The sequence below is a fragment of the Gekko japonicus genome, unplaced genomic scaffold, assembly GCF_001447785.1.
Source record: "Gekko japonicus isolate JY-2015 unplaced genomic scaffold, Gekko_japonicus_V1.1 scaffold384, whole genome shotgun sequence".
Taxonomy (NCBI): domain Eukaryota; kingdom Metazoa; phylum Chordata; class Lepidosauria; order Squamata; family Gekkonidae; genus Gekko; species Gekko japonicus.
In genome coordinates, this window is record NW_015175980.1 from 189855 (window position 1) to 207266 (window position 17412).

The window sequence follows — 17412 nt, forward strand, 5'->3', positions numbered from 1 at the left end:
AAGTCCTGCAACCATCAATAGCAAAAGAACCCTCCTTTTAACTCTGATACCAAACCTTGGAACAAATACTTTTCTTATCCTGAACTGTTCCTCTACTCCAAAGGTAGGTAACAAAGTTAGACTGTAGTCCACCAAGAGGATCGCTGGCCTCTGTGTGGTGGATCTCATAGTGCTTACTTGAATTTTAGTGAGAATGCCGCTGGACTAAATACCTGACCCAGTAAGGGATCTATCTTCTGGTGCCCTTCAGTGAGAATTGGGATCACTTAATGCAAATGAGTGGTGCCTTAAGGGATTAGTGAGACCCAATATGCACTCTCGCTTTCAAAACTCATCAGAACTTCAGGGACTCTACCTAAAAATATAGAATGTGCCAGACTGTTCTAATATACGAAACTCAACTGTGGTCAGAGCCAAATGCCCAACCTGATTTCAGGAGGTAACTCTGTGTTCAAATGGTTAAAGATTTAACTAGGATCCACAATGTACCCTTAGTGGTCTCACTCACATAGGTAATTTGCTGAATGACCCGGTTTTTGGCTACCGTACATAAATGCTATTTCACACCTGTGGGGCTCTGGGAACAGCAGACATGACCTGAGACTCCCTCAGTGCTGAGACAAGAAATATTTTTAGAGCAACTTATCAGAAAGATGCACAATTGGTGCAATGAACAACCAACCACTAATTGTTATTGCAGCTTGTACTCGGGGCCTGGCTCCTCCTGTATCCCTTATATGAAAAAGCAGTAACTGGCCATGTTCCTGAAAGCAGCATATCAGTGTTGCAAAACTGCCATCGAGCACACTATTGAAAAATACAGTGTTCTGACCCCCTCCCCAAAGAAAATCACCACAGGAGGGAAAAGTCATCACATGAGATCATTTCCCCAGTCCAAGGGATTAAACCAGACCATTACACTTAATGCCTGTCAAGATAATGTACATACCCCAGCATTATACTCACTTGGTATAGATTTCCTCCTTGGAATTTCGCTAGTCCTTCTCCCTCATACAATCCATGGACTTTTTCTCCTTCATAGCTACAGAGAAAACAAGCTAAAGATGAAAGCTAACAATGAATAAGTCAGTATAATGAGTAAACAAAACGCTTATGAGCATGGATGAGGAATGTAAATAATGAAAGCACCTTTTCTTACAACAGTGCTGTGGGATGAAGCTACGCTTAGTATTTTTTTTTTTCATTTGTGCAGTTCTCACAACACTTTCTTCGACCCAAACAACCCTTCTCCTGATACAGCTTTCTTTTAAATGTGCATTCAAGCAGCAGGAAGGAGTTTGGAAGGAAGCTTTATTTGTTCAAGTTATATCTTGCCTTCCTTCCATAAAACGCAAGGCAGAATACATGGGGTTTTCTCCCATCACACCATTGACTGGATTCAGATTCCTTTAGCTTTAAGCAAGGTTGTCAAATGACGCACTATCAGCTGTTAAATTGTACAACTAGGATCTGAGGGACCTGTGTTCAAGTCGCCCACTCTTCCAGAAAGCTTGCTGGCCGACTTTGGGCCAATCACACTCTCAGCCTACCTCACAGGGCTGTTGCAAGGATAAACTAGAGAATCCTAGAACAATGCCTTGAGAGCCTCCTCCTAAGCAAATGCAATAAATACCCGTTTTCAAGCAGCACGTATGAATTTGACCTCAGAGCATGACCCAAAGCAAGCTTCCGGTTTTACCATTCTACAATGAGTCGGGTGAGAACGGGCTCTTCGTATTCCACCGGTTCAACGGGTGGGGGCTCTTCAAAGGGTTTGGGCTCTTCCTGGGGTCCTGAGCTGGCCTGCTGATCCTCAGCCTGACCGCCAGGCACTGCCATGGAGTGCAGAGAAACAGCAGACTCCCGAACAGGTTCATGGACGACAGCCAGGGCTCCTTTCTCTCCCTTTTTGCCATTTTTCTTCTTATCTTTGCCCATTGCTGCTGCTAAAATTAGACCAAAATCAAGGTTTCCTGCAGTCTGACAGCTCAAGCAGGGAAAGAAAAGAGAGAGATAACAATGTCGACCAAAATTCACTCCCAGTTAACATAAATAGAATTCCACACAAAATCATCCCAACACACACACACTTTTCTCTCTAGCTGCTGCCAAAAGGGTGCCTCTCTCAGGCATGGAAATGTTATACCCATCTCTTACTTACAAAAGTAAAAACTACTACTAAAAGGTCTTCTTTTTGAACTCCCGCTACACTTCTGGGCAAAGAGTACAGTTAGCAGCAGGCAGCAACTGTTGCCATAGCAACCACAGTCACAGCCAGGGAAGGGAGCTCCAGAGCAGCCGTTGGTGTTTTTTTTAAAGAGGCCACCCTCCTGTTACCCTCCTCTCCATAGAATTAGGTTAATTCTTCCTAATTAGTACTCAAGGGCTTAAGTCCTAACCCCTCCACCCAACCCAATATTGCTTCACATGTGGGGGGAGAGGGAATGTGAACATTTAGACTTTTTACTCCACAGTCTTAAAGTGCTAAGGAAATCAGCATAGCTGAAGTTAGCATCCCACAAGGCTCTGAGGGAGTGGAGCGAGGTTCAAATCCCTAGCTCATGAGGGACCTCTTTCTCTCAGTCTAGCCTACCTCACAGGGTTATTGTTATTGTGAGGATATATGAAGGAAGAGAGAACAATATGGTATATTGCTTTGGGTCTCCATTGGAAAGAAAAGCTGGGAATAGATCTACCTAAATAAATAGAACAACCTACCTAAATAAAGAGAAATGGCTATCACCAGTTTCAGCTATTGTGAATGACATGAATTGACTTAGCTGAGCCCGAAATTGCTCAGCCACTGTTGGTGTTGATCAGCAGACCAGGGAAATTGCACTGATTACTAACGTGGTATCTGTACTTTTACTCCCTCTTTTTGAACTTTACATAATTACATCCCGCTTGTGTTTCATCGCTTTCTAACAGGGCTATTTAAGTTCTTCATATATAAATGTTTTCCATGCTATGACCCCCTCCTCGCATCTGACAAAGCGGACTCCAGCCTGCAAAAATTAACTCTTTTAAACTTTACAGAGCCAGAAGACTCCCATTTATTTGGGTTGCAACAGACTAACCCAGCTGCTTTTTTGGAATCATTGCGTCTCTACACGGTGTTACTCTTCTGTAAGCCTGTATTTTGTATGTCTACGATGTATACTGAGCTCTTTTCAATGCAGCTGATGAAAGAGATGAAAGAGATCCACACAGGCATATGATGCAATTAATCTGTCAGCCATCAAAGTGCCACAAAATTATGTGTGTTTTTTAGGAGCAAAGGCAGGTTGTAGCTGAGGGAAAGGCCCTCCGCACATGTTCAGTGCCCCTGTCCCTTAAAATGGTTACAGTACAACAGAACAAGCAGAATCCTTGAAGACACACTGAAGACACACTGTAATGCATTCTGTATGGGGAAATCCTTTAATAAGAATTCAAAGAACTTTCATGTAAAAAAATATTTTTTAATTTATTTTTTATGAAACTAAAAAAGCCACCCACATAGACAAGACTATCTACATGACAAGGATTAATTTACAAGTCATTTCCAGTACAGATGATTTGATAGGAGACAACTTACAACTTACATCTTGTTATCTACTGCACTGGACTGTCTCCAGTCTAGAAGGCAAATGGATCTGTCTTTTACAGCTGGTCCATGCTCAACAGGTTGAGTTGTCAGAATTTGTCAGAACCTAGAAAGCCTTCAAAAGCAGAGTGCAGCGGTGTCCCCCCCACTCCAGAATTTTGGGATGGAGCAGCACATATCCCCCCACCCTTTACCAACTGCAGCTCCTTCTCACGGCATTCATTCATGTCAAAGAGGAAAAGGAAGCGGAACTGGGGAAGAAAGCTCACAGCCCCTCATCCTCCCAACATCTTCAGTACAAAATAATATGAAATGAAGGCAGTAAAATTAAATCTTCACAAAATGCTGCAATATAGCTTGAGCTGGTCCTGGACCCAGCAAAATGGGAACAAAGAGAAGCAAAGGGTCTGTACTCTTGCAGAGGGACATGAATAAAAGCTCTTTTACGCTGATGCAACGGGTAAGACTTTGAGCTGAACTGGGGGCCCTGTGCCACAGAGACCTGGATCTGAAGATTCTGTGGCTATGTTGGCACACTGCTGAGAAGACCAGGGAACAGAACATTGATCTTTCACACACACCACTGTCACACACACCATTACAGGATACGGCTGCCTTCATAATCAAGCGGATTTTTTAAAAAATTAGCTACACAAAATTGAGGTTTAAAAGCTTTAGCCTTGGGGACAAGTTCATGATCAAAGAGAATTCCAAAATTAGTCACAATGAAGTAAATGTTTGGGTTTTTAGAAGGCAGATGAAAGGCTTGCTATTCTTGTGAAACCATATCCAGGTTGGCTATATGCCTTATGGTCGGCCTTCCATGCGGACAGTTCCAAGGGTGCTCAATCTCACCCATGTGGGTGACCAGTTTCTTCATCTCCTTTATATCCAGCGCTGTTCCAATCATGATCTGGGGAAGGAAGGTGGAGAGAAAAAACTGTAACAAAAAATGCCACATTTAATTCTGTTATCCTTGTAGGCGAATGTCTGGACCCAGGGTTCCCCAGCGTGGTGCCCATGGGCACCATGACACTCACTAGCACTTCCCTTGATACCCACCAAGCATCTGAGAAAGTGGGCAGGGCCACTGTAAGGCAGGCCTTGTTATTGGCTGCCCTCATTCAAATTAAAGGGTTTTGCAGTCAGAGGATAAGGAAGACCGGTAAGCATCTGGGCATTCCTTAGTCAGTGGGTAGTTCCATTTCCTCTTCAAGATTTCTTCCTTTCCAGAGGTGTAAGGAGGGAACTATTCAATTTGGCTCTGCATCCCTTGGCAGCCATTTTGGAGTGGTACTCACCACCCCCTCTCAAAATTCCAAAGGTTTCTGCAGGCTCAAAAAGACTTGGAGACCCCTGGTCTGGACTGTACCACTTTCAACCTAGGGATCATGGCTTACAAGGCTTCATACAGAAAAATCTTGTGCAGAGAGAAAACTAGGTTGAAGGCTAAGCCACAACCTTGCTACCTGGGAACCAGTTTACTATGTTTTGGTTTGGTATAGCAGTTAAGAGTGTGGACTCTAATCTCGGAGAACCGGGTTTGATTTCCCACTCCTCCACATGCAGCTGCTGGCGTGACCTTGGGTCAGTTACAAGTTCTCTCAGAGCTGTTCTCTCAAGAGCAGTCCCTGAAAGAGCTCTCTCAACCCCATCTTCCTCACAGCGTTTCTGTTGTGGGGAGGGGGAGGGAAAGGAAATTGTAAGCCGCTCTCTGAGTGAAGGGCAGGGTACAAATCCAGTCTCCTCTTCTTCCTTTATTGTTACCCTTTGAATGGATGAGCAGACAATTCCCCCCCCCCAATCTAGTCTGAAGCATTACAGCCAAGACACAGAATTACTACTTAAGAACTAGTCTCCAATGAAGAAGCCCTGGTCATTCCGGGAAGACAGCCCCTCCGTCTGTATCCCCTACAGTAAACTAACAGTGCTGCCCTAAACAGGATTACACTTTTCTAATTCCACTGAAGTCAGTGGGTTTAGAAAGGTGTAACTTTCCTCAGGATTGCATTGCCAGTTTTACTTTTCTCTGGGCCTCTGTTTCCCAATTGCATAGTTTGCAATGCTCAGGGGGCCAGAGACCTCTGGCTACTGACCCCCCCCCCCAGGTCAAAAAGACAAATAAAAGGGGGATGGAAGGTCTCTTGCCATCCCATCCCTTTCGAGCAAACAAGCAAGAAGGTTGCCAATAATAGTATCAACCGCAAAAATATCAGTAACCTTTGAAGAATGTAAACAAAATCTGTTTTTTGCAAAAATATTTATAGTGATATAAGATAAGCTATCATGCAAACTGCAAATAAAGTACAAAGTGCGTAATTACATTAAAAGATATACAATTACAAGCGGGACATAAACCCTGCTGAAATACAATCTTAATAACTAGTGGCTATCTCATGCTTGTCGTTAGGGATGCTTGCTACTGTGCGCTTGCGCATTCTTGGAAACTAGCTGAAGCCCCGCAAGCCTTATGAAGACTAACAACTTGATAAAGATATCGATTCGAAATAGGCCTGTCGTGTAGTACTAACCTTGATGTCTTCATGCTCCGAAGGACTTATCTTTGGCTGTTAAAGAGAATGGTTCCTTCTGTTCTTACAGCATAAAGAAAATGGTTCATAGGCTCGGTCCCTTTAAGACTGTAATGTAATTACACACTTTGATAGCTTATCTTATATCACTATAAATATTTTTGCAAAATACAGATTTTGTTTATATTATTCAAGGCTGTTATTGTGTGTTTGGTTGATTCCATCATGTCCCTTTCAGCAGCTTCCATGTTGCTGACCAGTAAAACTGGGGAATGAATAAAGTTTTGAACAGAAATATGCTCTCCAACTAAACTGAATACAGTCAAGCTAACTGTGCATTACACACAAGGGCCAAGGCTCAGTGGTAGAGCCCCTGCTTGGCATGCAGAAGGTCCCAGGTTCAATCCCTGGCGCTCCAGTTAAAAGATCGGGTAGCAGGTGATGGGAAAGACCTCTATCTGACACACTGGAGAACTGCTGTCAGTCTGAGTAGACAATATGCACCTTGAAGGACCAATGGTCTGTTCAGTACAAGGCAGCCTAATGTGTTCAAACTACTACAAGTTATTTATACATCCTATAAATACAGGACAGAGATACGAGGCACAGTACAGTCTATTCACACAGTGATATCACTGCAATACTTACTGACTTCCTACACGCTCGAGAAGCAAACATCTGCCTCACTCGGGAAGGTCTGCACATCACCCCAGGGCAATCACTCAACATGAAAATCAGCTCCTCTATATCTTGGGGGCCAAAAGTCCAATTTTTGCTTGTTGGCAACGAAATGAGCTTTACTCTTTGGGTTACAGGTGCTGGAAGGGTTTAAAATGACTGTTTTAACAGCTGATTTATCAAAGCAAGGGCATGCTGAATACAGAAACTTACGCAACGTTATATGTTGGTCTATATGTGAATGCAGGACAACTCCCACTTGTAGCTAAAACCTGAATGTTCAGAATAAAATTTATAAAGTTAGGATGTACAAAGGCATTTGACTTTGGAAACTTACTTGGTATGCTATCTGCCTTTTATAATATTTTTCCAAACAATGAGGTGTGACTAAAAAGCTAGCCAAGTGCCTGTTAGTATGGTGCTTATAACCACTGCTTCAATAATCTGGGGACCGGGGGAGAACCAGACTGCCATATCCATGCAAACTGCAGCTATTGAATCCCTGAACATTGGTCTGAACCTCATACATTTTAAAGTCTTAGAAATGCAAAGGTATCAAAAGCCACTTAAACAAGAAAACATTTTGTTGTTTTGGGTGGAAAAGGGGATTTGGATAGGAGGATCTGGGGGGGTTAACACCGTTACTAACAGCATTATACTGCCTTGATGGAGAAATCTAAATGAAACTGATTTGTTGTTGTTCAGTTGCACAGTTGAGTCCCACTCTTTGCGGCCCCTGGACCACATCACGTCAGGCCCTCCTGTCCTCTGCTGTGCTCCGGAGTTTGCTTAATTTCATCTTCATTGCCTCGATAACACTGTCTAACCATCTCATCCTTTGCCGTCCCCTTCTTCTTTGACCTTCAGTCTTTCCCAGCATCAGGGTCTGACACCAACACCTAAATAGACCCTATGCACTGCATATCGCATATCAAAGTTTGCCTCCTGTTCAAGCTTAAAACGACCAGGCAGAGACATACCTCCTTCATTGATGACAAAATCAAATCCATTTTTTCTGAAAATCTCCAGGTTTTCCATCAACACGCTCTCATTGACAGCAGTTAAATTAAGGTTCTGAGGTCTGAGAAAGTAGAAAGAGGGGGGATGCATATATGGCCAAAATTTCATTATGCAACAACAGAAAGAACAACTTAAACGGGCTTGATCAAGTCTGCTTCATTCCTGTAGACAGATCTTGACACAAGTTCATCAACACCAGAAGTATCAACTGGAAGTCTGTAATGCACTTTAGGGCGAATGATTTCCTAACAAGTTCCTGGTTACCTATGTTTAGCCTGGTGACCATCATGGGCTGGATCCAGACTGCACTGGCATTTTTTCCTTCCTGCTGCAGACTCCCTTTTTTCTGGGGGGAGGGGTCCCCCTATCTGTTCCTGGGGATTACCACAGTGTATTGGCCTCTTGTCCAACTCAGATTCTTCATCTGCCCAGGAGATACTTACGCAATCAGTTTCTGTCCTTGTAGTATGGTATGCTGCTGCAACATCTCAAAGTTGTACTTTTCGTCTGAAGCATGCTGGTCAACGATGAACAGGTCAGAGTTCAATCTGACTATTATAAATCCTAAATTGAATTGACCGACGATGTCCATTTTGGCAAACATCTCTTTACTGCGTACAAATTTTTAAAAAACTAGTGGGTTATATGCTCCCATACCGGAACAAGATTTCTTCTTCTCCTTAGTAGGAAATATTTCAGAAAATCTTATAAAGAAATTAATTCTCTGGACAAGAAACAAGTATTGAAAAGGGAACATGTTTTTATGTGTGTTTTTCAGACACACTATGTTACATATAAATGTTGCTATTATTTATAAAGGCGTTATAGTACATATAAACATTGCTGTTATTTATGAACACTGTTAATAAAATAATTTTAAAAATAAATTATAGTATATCTAAATACTAGCAATAATTTTAATCATGTATTGGACATCTTCATGTGTATTGGGACATTTGAGATAAGTGACCTTAGTAACCTTTACACCAGTCCTGTAAGGGAGGTCAGCATTATTGCTACCCACACAACGGAGTGAAGGGCTGAGGCTGGCAGACCGTGGTGTGTCTAAGACCACCTTAGTGAGTTAATGGCAAAGGCAAGATTCGAACCAGGGACGTCCTGGTTGTCAACTCATTCTCCTACCTAATTCCATTAGCATGTTTGCAACTCTGGACTGCAAGTGCTGTTAAACAGCAAATTACTTTTTTTTTTGTATGTAACGGTGAACCTGTGGTTGGCAGAGAGAATAACGTCCTTTTCAATTGCCATTGGCTTAGCTGCTCTGATGTCACAGAGGAGCTGGACAGCCTGGAGCAGGGGTCTCCAACCTGGTGCCCATGGGCACAACAACTCCCATTGACACCTTTCCTGGCACCCACTAAGTGTTTTTAGAAGGTGAGCAGGCCAAGGTAAGGCTTTTGCCCAGCAGGGCTTCTGATTGGCCGCTGGAGATCTGATCAACTATGCAGATTTTTTTTAAGTTGCTTTGGTAAAAGCTGCCACTACAGCCCAAGGATTTCCTCTGTGCAACCGAAGGTAAGCTGTGTGCAGCCAAGGAAATATTTTTAAACGACAGGTTCATTTTATAAGGCATCCAGTTAAACAGAGCTTCTGATTGAAATGCTGAACCAATTACCATGGGAGTTATGCATGACCTCATTTCCTGACATATGGTTAGCTCTGCCTCCTAAAGCAGCCATTTTGTGGTTGTGCCCACTACTGTGCGTCAGACTTCCAGAATTGGCCAAAGGCTCAAAAAAGTTGGGGATCCCTGGCCTACCCCTGGTAAGGGGCAGCTGGGAGACAACAGAACTAGAAGACTCGGTCTATGAGCAACATTTGTTAAATTAAATTCTGTATGTGTTTCCTATCCACCATGGACTCTCTTAACAACAGTGAACAGAACATGTCCTCAGCCACAAAGGTATTTAGCTAACAGAAGCACTGCAAATACCCCCAAAATACCTTATTTCTTTTCTTAATTCATCCTCTGCTGATTTATTTTCCCCAGGGCTAATTTTTGCTCTGAATTTTCTGTAATTCAGCACTTCTGCCTTCTCCTGTTGTCGCTGGATTAGTTTCTTCACCCTGTCCGTCAACGAACTCATAGAAAACTCCAGCGTTGTGATTTTCTTTTCAACTTCCAAAGGTACGTCATACTGTGATAAACCGGCACAGTTCTGAGCATCATTCCTCTCTGGTGAGCTTCCTGCCTGTGACAGAGGCGGAGTGATCTTCCGACGCTTCACATCTGGGGAAGAACAGGTGACCTCCAGGGCTAACGCATGCTTTTTGCTTGGGTTCAAATCACACTCTGACCTCTGTGTTTGTCCATTCATTTCAAGAGCTTCCCTTTGAATTTCTTCTTTGGAAACATGGGGTTGTTCATCAGGGGAACTGACTGCACTTTCACTACTGAAACAACTACCGAGCTCTGGCGTGCTCAGACCCATGTCGGATTCCACAGAGATGCTGCCGCATCCAGAGTCCGTCTCTCCTGCAAATTTCTTGGTATTTCCATGAGGAAGCAGGGGCTTGCTTGACTCCATATCAGTTTCACGTGTAGATTTCTTCCCAGAACCAGTCTCCTTATTTGGAGATCCTGAAACGCTAAAAAACTTCAGTAGTTGTCTCTGCCCAGGGGAACTGCACTGCTGCTTGGTATTTTCAAAACTTTGAACTCTGGTCTCTGTCTCTTGACGGAGAGAGAAAGACTCTCTAAGCTTGGCTACAGTCATTGCACTTTTTGGATTTGGAGACAAGGAACTGCGCATTTCCAAGCAAGGCATTTCTGTCTCATCTTGAAGCCCTGGCTTAAAGATTCCTAAGAAAATAAAGAACAGTGTTCAGGTATCGTTTAAAAAATTAACTTGGAAATATAAACCAAGAGTCTGAAAAGGATTCAGATCCTTCATTTGCAAAAACAGTGGCAAACTGTGAAAACTTATTGTTATTTTTTTAAGACCTGTCCTTCAAAGAGCTCAGGGCTGTGTACACAGTTCTCTGCTGCCCTTACGTCGTCCTCACAATAGGCCTGTAAGATGAGTCAGAGGTTGAGGAACAGAAATTGATCTAAAGTCGCTCAGCAAGCCCCATGGCAGAGTGGGCATCTGAACAAAGCTCTCCCAGGTCCTAGCTAGAGTGCTTGATTAAGATCCGAGAGACCCAAGTTCAAATCCCGCTTTGCCGTGAAGATAACTGAGTGACCTTGGATCTGATACGTATGTGAAGAAGTGTACACAGGCTGAGTCTCTGTTCTCACATGTACACAGGGTTGAGCTTGTCTTTCTTGGGGGTGCTGCTGGATTCCAATTTCATTCTCACGCCTCTTTGTTAACTCTGGCACTGACATGCTAATATGCTGCCATCCATTGACCCTACCAGCCACCCATTCCAATTTCAGCTCTGCAGCTGCATCTGGGCTCTGAGTGGCCTCTCGTAAGTTGCTTACCCCACCCTCTTTTTCCCTGTAACTAGCTTTTGAGATTTTATTCATTTTGTCTGAAGAAAGGTGTTTTGCACACGAAAGCGTACACTTTAAATAAAAATTTGTTGATCTCAGAGTGCCACTTGACTCAAACTTTGTTCTTGGGTCTGAGAGTCTCTCGCTCTGCCTAACCTACCTTACAGGGTTGTTGTGAGAGTAAAACAGAGGGCAGGAGGCCAAAGTACCCTACTCTGAGCTCTTTGGAGAAAGACAAGATAAAAAGGTACTAAATAACCACTATGCTACAGTGGCTCACTGACAGCGCAGCTTTTTGCTCACTTGCAAAAGAATAATTTTCTGATCTGATGGTTTGCCGGTGGTATCTTAAATACACTAATAATTAGTCACGTGAACCGAGTTTGCTCTATCAAAAATGTCATCTAACGAGTCCATGGGGCTAACACAGCTAAAGCCGACATACTTCAACTAGCTGAATACTTAGCAATGCATTTTTTTTAAGTTTAAATGTTAACAAGGAAAAAAGGTTTGTTTCAGTTTCTTCTGCCATTCCTACCTTCGGCATCTGGTAGCTTCCAACTGATGACAAGCTTGTTAACATCACTACCAAACATTCCCATCAAAGAGGTTTTCAGAACGGCCAACAGAAATTTCTCTTCCTGCAGCATTATCTGCCTTTTGTCAGGTGTCACATTGATGTCAACGCTTCCTAAAGCACAGGAAAAGACAGCTTTTCTTCTTTCTACTAAAAAAAGCTCTCTGGTCCATACATACGATTTTGTAACAGGCAGCACAATCCTAAGCAGAGCTGCATCCTTCTAAACTTGGGGTCCCCAACCTGTTTGTTCCTGTGGGCACATTTGGAATTCTCCCATGGCATGCTAGGCACAGCAAGAAAATGGCTGCCACAAAGTGGCTGCTGCAGGAGGCGGAGCCAGCCCCAAATTGATCGCCACAGCAACATTTTTAGAAAATCTACACAGCCAATCATAAGCCTCACTGAGCAAAAGCCTTACATGGCCCCAGCCCATGGGCACCACGTCGGGGACCCCTGTTCTAAACCACATCACTTCAATGGACTTAGAAGGGTGTAATTCTCCTTAGGATGGCACTGAGAATATCTCAGATCAGTTGTTTATTCACGGCTACTCTGTCAGTTCTGAATAGTGGCCCTGATCCTGCCTGCATTCATAGCTGTGCTAAACTGTTAACAGGAAAAGGAACAGGAGAGAAACAAGGAGGTTTTGCATTAAATTCTTTCTGCCAGACTACTTTAACTTGGTACAGAAATCAATTTCTGGGTTTAAAAATTTTCCTGTCAACACTGTTAGTTTTAAGACTAACACGCCCAAAGAGCAAAAATTGCACCAACTCACATCACAAAGTCCAACAAAACAAAACAAAACACATATTTACTTGGAAGTAAGAGTCACTGGAATCAGTGAGATTTACTTTCAGTTGGAATCCAAAAATGCTATTCCATAGCACAGATAACATGTGGATTTACATAAGTCCCCACCCCACCCCGAGAAACGTGGGTGACTCACCAGAATCTGCACATATGTTGAGAACAATAAAGGGATACTGGTGTCTATTATACATGTGGTACACTTCATTCACAACTTTGGAAACCTGCCCAGAAAAGAAAAACCAATATATTTAACATTTACGATCATTCATTTTGAGTCATTTCTTGATGTCATGTGATCCTCTTATGCAATTCACAACAAATGCCTAATAAAGGTTCTTGATTTGATTTAAAAGAAGTACCAGAGAGATATTTCTGTGCATTATTTGTAATAATTCAGTCTTGCAGAAAGCCAGACAAGATGCAGACAGTGGTGGTGATGGGGACTTGCAATAGTTTGACCTTTAAGAAGTAATAAAGTTAATACAGAAAATCTTACTTTTGTTGGGTCGCAAGGCCTCTGGTTAATAAAGAAGAATTGTCTGTCTGTCGTACTCCTCCCAACGCCATGATCACAGCGGGAAACAAAGCCTGTGATACTGTTTAAAGTCAATGTATTAATAAGAACATAAAAAAACCATGTTGGATTAGGCCAATGGCCCATCCAGTCCAACACTCTGTCACCCAATGGCCAGGTGCCAAAACCCAAACCCTCCAGAAGAAAGCTCCAAGGGAAGAACACACACACAAAGACAGGAAGGCTCAAACTTTACTGCGGTGGTCCTTTCCATATCAGCTATAGAACTGTAAGGCCCCCCTCACTTTTTAAAAAAACGTTTATTTTGACATTTTAATTATAGGTTGTATCATGCCAATATGCTAAGTCTATAATAAGCCAAGATACAACTTGAACTTATAGCAACATGATATAAATGCAGTAAAAACTATATACAGATGGATATCAGTGACAAGAGTAAAAACTATCAAGCACTGGTTTGTTTCGGGGGGGTTTTGACCCCCCCAAAGGGGAATTTTTTTATTTTTGCATTTTCTACACACTACATATATGGAATGGGGAAAGGAATACTAATGCCCTATCACTATTACTATGGGAAATGGGTCAGGGAGATACATATAGTCTACTGGATAGGGGAAGGAAAGCTACAATTCTATTCTAAATCTCCTACTGGATATGGGGATAGGGTAAAGACTAATACAAATCACGATCTGAAAAGCTCAAAAAATAGATCTTTTTAACCTATTGGTATAGGTTATGCAGAGATTAGTTCGATTATAAAGATATAAAGTTATTAGCTTGGCACAATTACTGCCCTTAGCACTCATGCTTTAGTTTTAGAGCCTTTTCTTCTTAGAGTTCTTCATTTTCTGCAGTTTGGGAGCGGCCTCTCCTTTCTCCGATTCAGATGATTCTGATGAGTAGGACTCCTCTTCTTCTTCCTCCACATCCAGTTTTAAATTCTTTTCCTTTTGCTTCTTTTTTACATTAAACATTTGATCCATAAATCTTTCCACTTTTGGAACAGAGTCAATTATATATTTTTTTATCCTGGTAATTAAAACTCAACCCTTCTGGGAATAGCCATCTATACTGTGTTCCCTTTTTTTGCAGGGAGAGGGTAAGCATTCTGTATAGTTTCCTCCGTTTTCTTACTTCAAATGGGATGTCTTTCAAAAATTTTACCTCTTTATTCTTGATTTTTAAGGATTTCCGCATTGTTGACTTTAGCACCAGTTCTCTGGTTGATCGTTTTGTGAATTTTAAGTAGATTTCCCCTGAGAGTTTATTTTCCTTTATAAAATCCCGATAAGTCCTGTATGCCACATCCATTTCCTTAATTAAGTCTTCTTGTTTATAATCCATTAGTGGGGCCAAAGCAACCACCAAGAGTTCCTTTAAGTCCTCATTCTTATCCTCAGGTATTCCATGGAAACGTAGAACATACATGGATCTTTCCAGCTGGAGCTGTATTAGTTGGGTTTTATCCGAGGATCTCTCCTCTGCTTCGTCCACTCTTTTATTAATACTCTCAGTCTGTTTTTCCATCTTTTTCAACGTTTTCTCGGTTGCTGTGGTTCTCTTGTCCATCTGCTTTAACTGTTTCTGCACATTATCCAGTTTGGTGTTGAGAGTAGTCATCTGATCCATTAGAGGGCGCAGTGCATTTGCTAACAACGAAGAGAAGTCTGTAGATGCTTCCTGGTTCTGGGAGGGAGTCGTTGTTATGTTATTTCCGGTCACCAAAACTATCAAGCATTGTTTTGATGCAACTGTTTGTAATAAAGTTTAACTACAAAGAGAGAAAACTATGGTGTTTGCGTGCATAAATTCTAAACTGTAGAGAGAAGACTTAGTTTGCCTTTGCTTTTGTTTGAATCAACAGTTAAACCAGAGTATAGCAAGAAAAGAGAGCTACTTTTTCCTGCAAGTTGGAGATAAAAGGGAATGGAAAACCCTGCCACTAAGTATGATGAAACTTTATCTGCTTCCATAATATTCCATATCCTATTATACTGAGTCTAAACAGATGGAACGTTGAAAGGCAAGCAGGGAATACGGATTGAAACATTCATTCTGTTGATCCACTTGCCCTTAGGATATAGATGAATGCTGCAAGACATATCCTCTATTTTTCTGAATTTTCTGAATGGAAATGAATAAAGATCAATACTCCTTAAACCCAGGATTTTTTAAAACCATCTCTTCCGGTGCAATCCTTACACCCTTCCCAATCTACCGGCGTAGAAGAGTGCAACTCCGCTTAGGACTGCATTGCTAAAACATCCAAGAGCTGTTCTGATATTGATACTTTATGACTGTCAACTTACATATAAAGATCGGTTGGCATGTCAGCAGAATTCAAGCCGTACTCTTCACAGATAGCTTCACTAGGGGGCAGCTGAACAAAAGGAATCAAGCTTTGCAGCTGAAAAAAACACAAACAACCATGGTTAGGAGAAGATTTTAAAAAGTTTAATACTTTCTGTATTTCTAATTCCTCTACCTGTTCCTGTCTTACACCATTTTATCTAATGTCCTTTAGACACCCAAACAATACATGGCACTAGAGGACTGCAACTCTATGTCATTAGACACAAAAAACCCCAGCCATATAGGCCCACTCTGGACTGGGGGCAGGTAAACTCCTACTTCCACATTGCATCCAGAATCAAAAAGACCAGTGTTACTTTAACCCCTGGGGCCACACCTATTGTGCCTCTTTTTCCCTACCTAATCAGCTGGGGGGAGCAACTGGGTAACGTGTAGGCAGGGGCTAACCCCCCCCCCCAGCACCATTGCCCCAGTCCAGACAGTGTTCCCGATAGCAGCTTTTAAAGTTCAAATTATGCATCTGGAATTCTAAGCGCAGAAGTCTGGCCCACAGTCTTTCCCCCTGCATAATGAATTCTGTGAAGACAGATTAAATTATGAAAATCAATTAGGGCTGCCATACAAAGAAATCTTAGAGAATTTTATTTTGCTTCTGTACTGACACTGCAGAAGATAGAATGAATTATGCTTTCAATAGTTCTGGTATTCGGGCAATTATTTTTAATGTGAAGAAGAATGCCTAGAGCAGAAAAGTTGGTTTTTATACCCTGCTTTTCTCTACCCTAAGGAGTTTCAAAGTGGCCTACAATGGCCTTCCCTTCCTCTCCCCACAACAGACACCCTGTGAGGTAGGTGGGGCTGAGAGAGTTCTGAGAGAACTGTGACTGGCCCAAGGTCACTCACCAGGTGTCATGCGGAGGAGTGGGGAATCAAACCTGGTTCTCCAGATTAGAGTCTGCCACTCTCAACCACTACGCCTTGCTGAGTGATACCGTGCAAAAGAAATCCAGTACTCAGTCTATTTCTCTCTAGTCGCTGTTACAAGTTATGATGATTTCTCTCCTACTAATTAAATTCGTTCTTTCCAATTACCTGTTTTTGTCCAAATATTGACCCAATGTTTTCCTTTAAGGAAGGGCTCCCACTGGTGCCCACCACAAGCTGCTTCTTGCCTTGGCCAACCTGATTGGTACACTTAATTCGAACACCGGTTGAAATGATACAGTACGCTTGCAACACCTGAACCATTTTTGCATACTCCTGGGGGGAAGAACAAAAAACAAAGTATTATTTTCTAACAAATACCCAGTTAATGGTCATTTAAAAAGGGGAAGGTTCAACTGAGATGTATTTTAAAATATTATTTGCATTCATTGCCAGTTTCATGCCTGTTGAAGCACCTTTGCCTTTACAGTTTGCCAGCCAAGCTTTGCACACAGAGAACACTATAAGGGGAGTTAGCGTTCTGTACTGATGTAAAGGCTGAGCTGTGGACAATGAAGTCTTCTGTCTTGAACTCAAAGAGCCCTTAGTCTCAGTCTTACTATCTGCAATACAGTAGTAATAATATAATGTGATAAATGGTTAAAGCACCAAGTAACACTGCTGTTGCGACAGCCCATTTGCAGCCAGTTCTTGCAAATTCTCAGCAACAACCATTTTTAAATTAGAAATCATGACATCACAAATCAATGCAGAATGTATGTAAAAATATGTCAGCAGATATAAGAAATATTTTATTAAATAATTTATTAAATAATGACAATACTGACAAATACTGATTTCATGCTGATATCCAGTGTGCTAACTGAAGCACTACAATCAACCTAAGTGAGATACATTCAGAAGTTCTATTAATTTTCAGGGAGGAGCGTGTAAACTTAAACTCTCCTG

At 42.0% G+C, this 17412-nt stretch overlaps 2 protein-coding genes across 2 annotated transcripts in view; both read right to left on the reverse strand.

The window, feature by feature from the left end:
* LOC107123028 (radial spoke head 10 homolog B-like) overlaps nt 1–1938 on the reverse strand; it is a 42532-nt gene extending 40594 nt beyond the window's left edge. The window contains exons 1-2 of the mRNA XM_015426185.1: nt 1700–1938; nt 967–1042 (exon numbers count right to left, since the gene is read on the reverse strand). Of these exons, the coding sequence (XP_015281671.1) occupies nt 967–1042; nt 1700–1938 (315 nt within the window). The remainder of the gene's footprint in view (nt 1–966; nt 1043–1699) is intronic.
* Nucleotides 1939–3494: 1556 nt separating this feature from the next.
* Nucleotides 3495–17412, reverse strand: part of PMS2 (PMS1 homolog 2, mismatch repair system component) — a 20916-nt gene continuing 6998 nt past the window's right edge. Inside the window, exons 6-15 of the mRNA XM_015426211.1 lie at nt 16612–16779; nt 15516–15613; nt 13168–13267; nt 12808–12892; nt 11817–11969; nt 9781–10639; nt 8259–8426; nt 7776–7876; nt 6766–6935; nt 3495–4499 (exon numbers count right to left, since the gene is read on the reverse strand). Of these exons, the coding sequence (XP_015281697.1) occupies nt 4356–4499; nt 6766–6935; nt 7776–7876; nt 8259–8426; nt 9781–10639; nt 11817–11969; nt 12808–12892; nt 13168–13267; nt 15516–15613; nt 16612–16779 (2046 nt within the window). The 3' untranslated portion in view covers nt 3495–4355. The remainder of the gene's footprint in view (nt 4500–6765; nt 6936–7775; nt 7877–8258; nt 8427–9780; nt 10640–11816; nt 11970–12807; nt 12893–13167; nt 13268–15515; nt 15614–16611; nt 16780–17412) is intronic.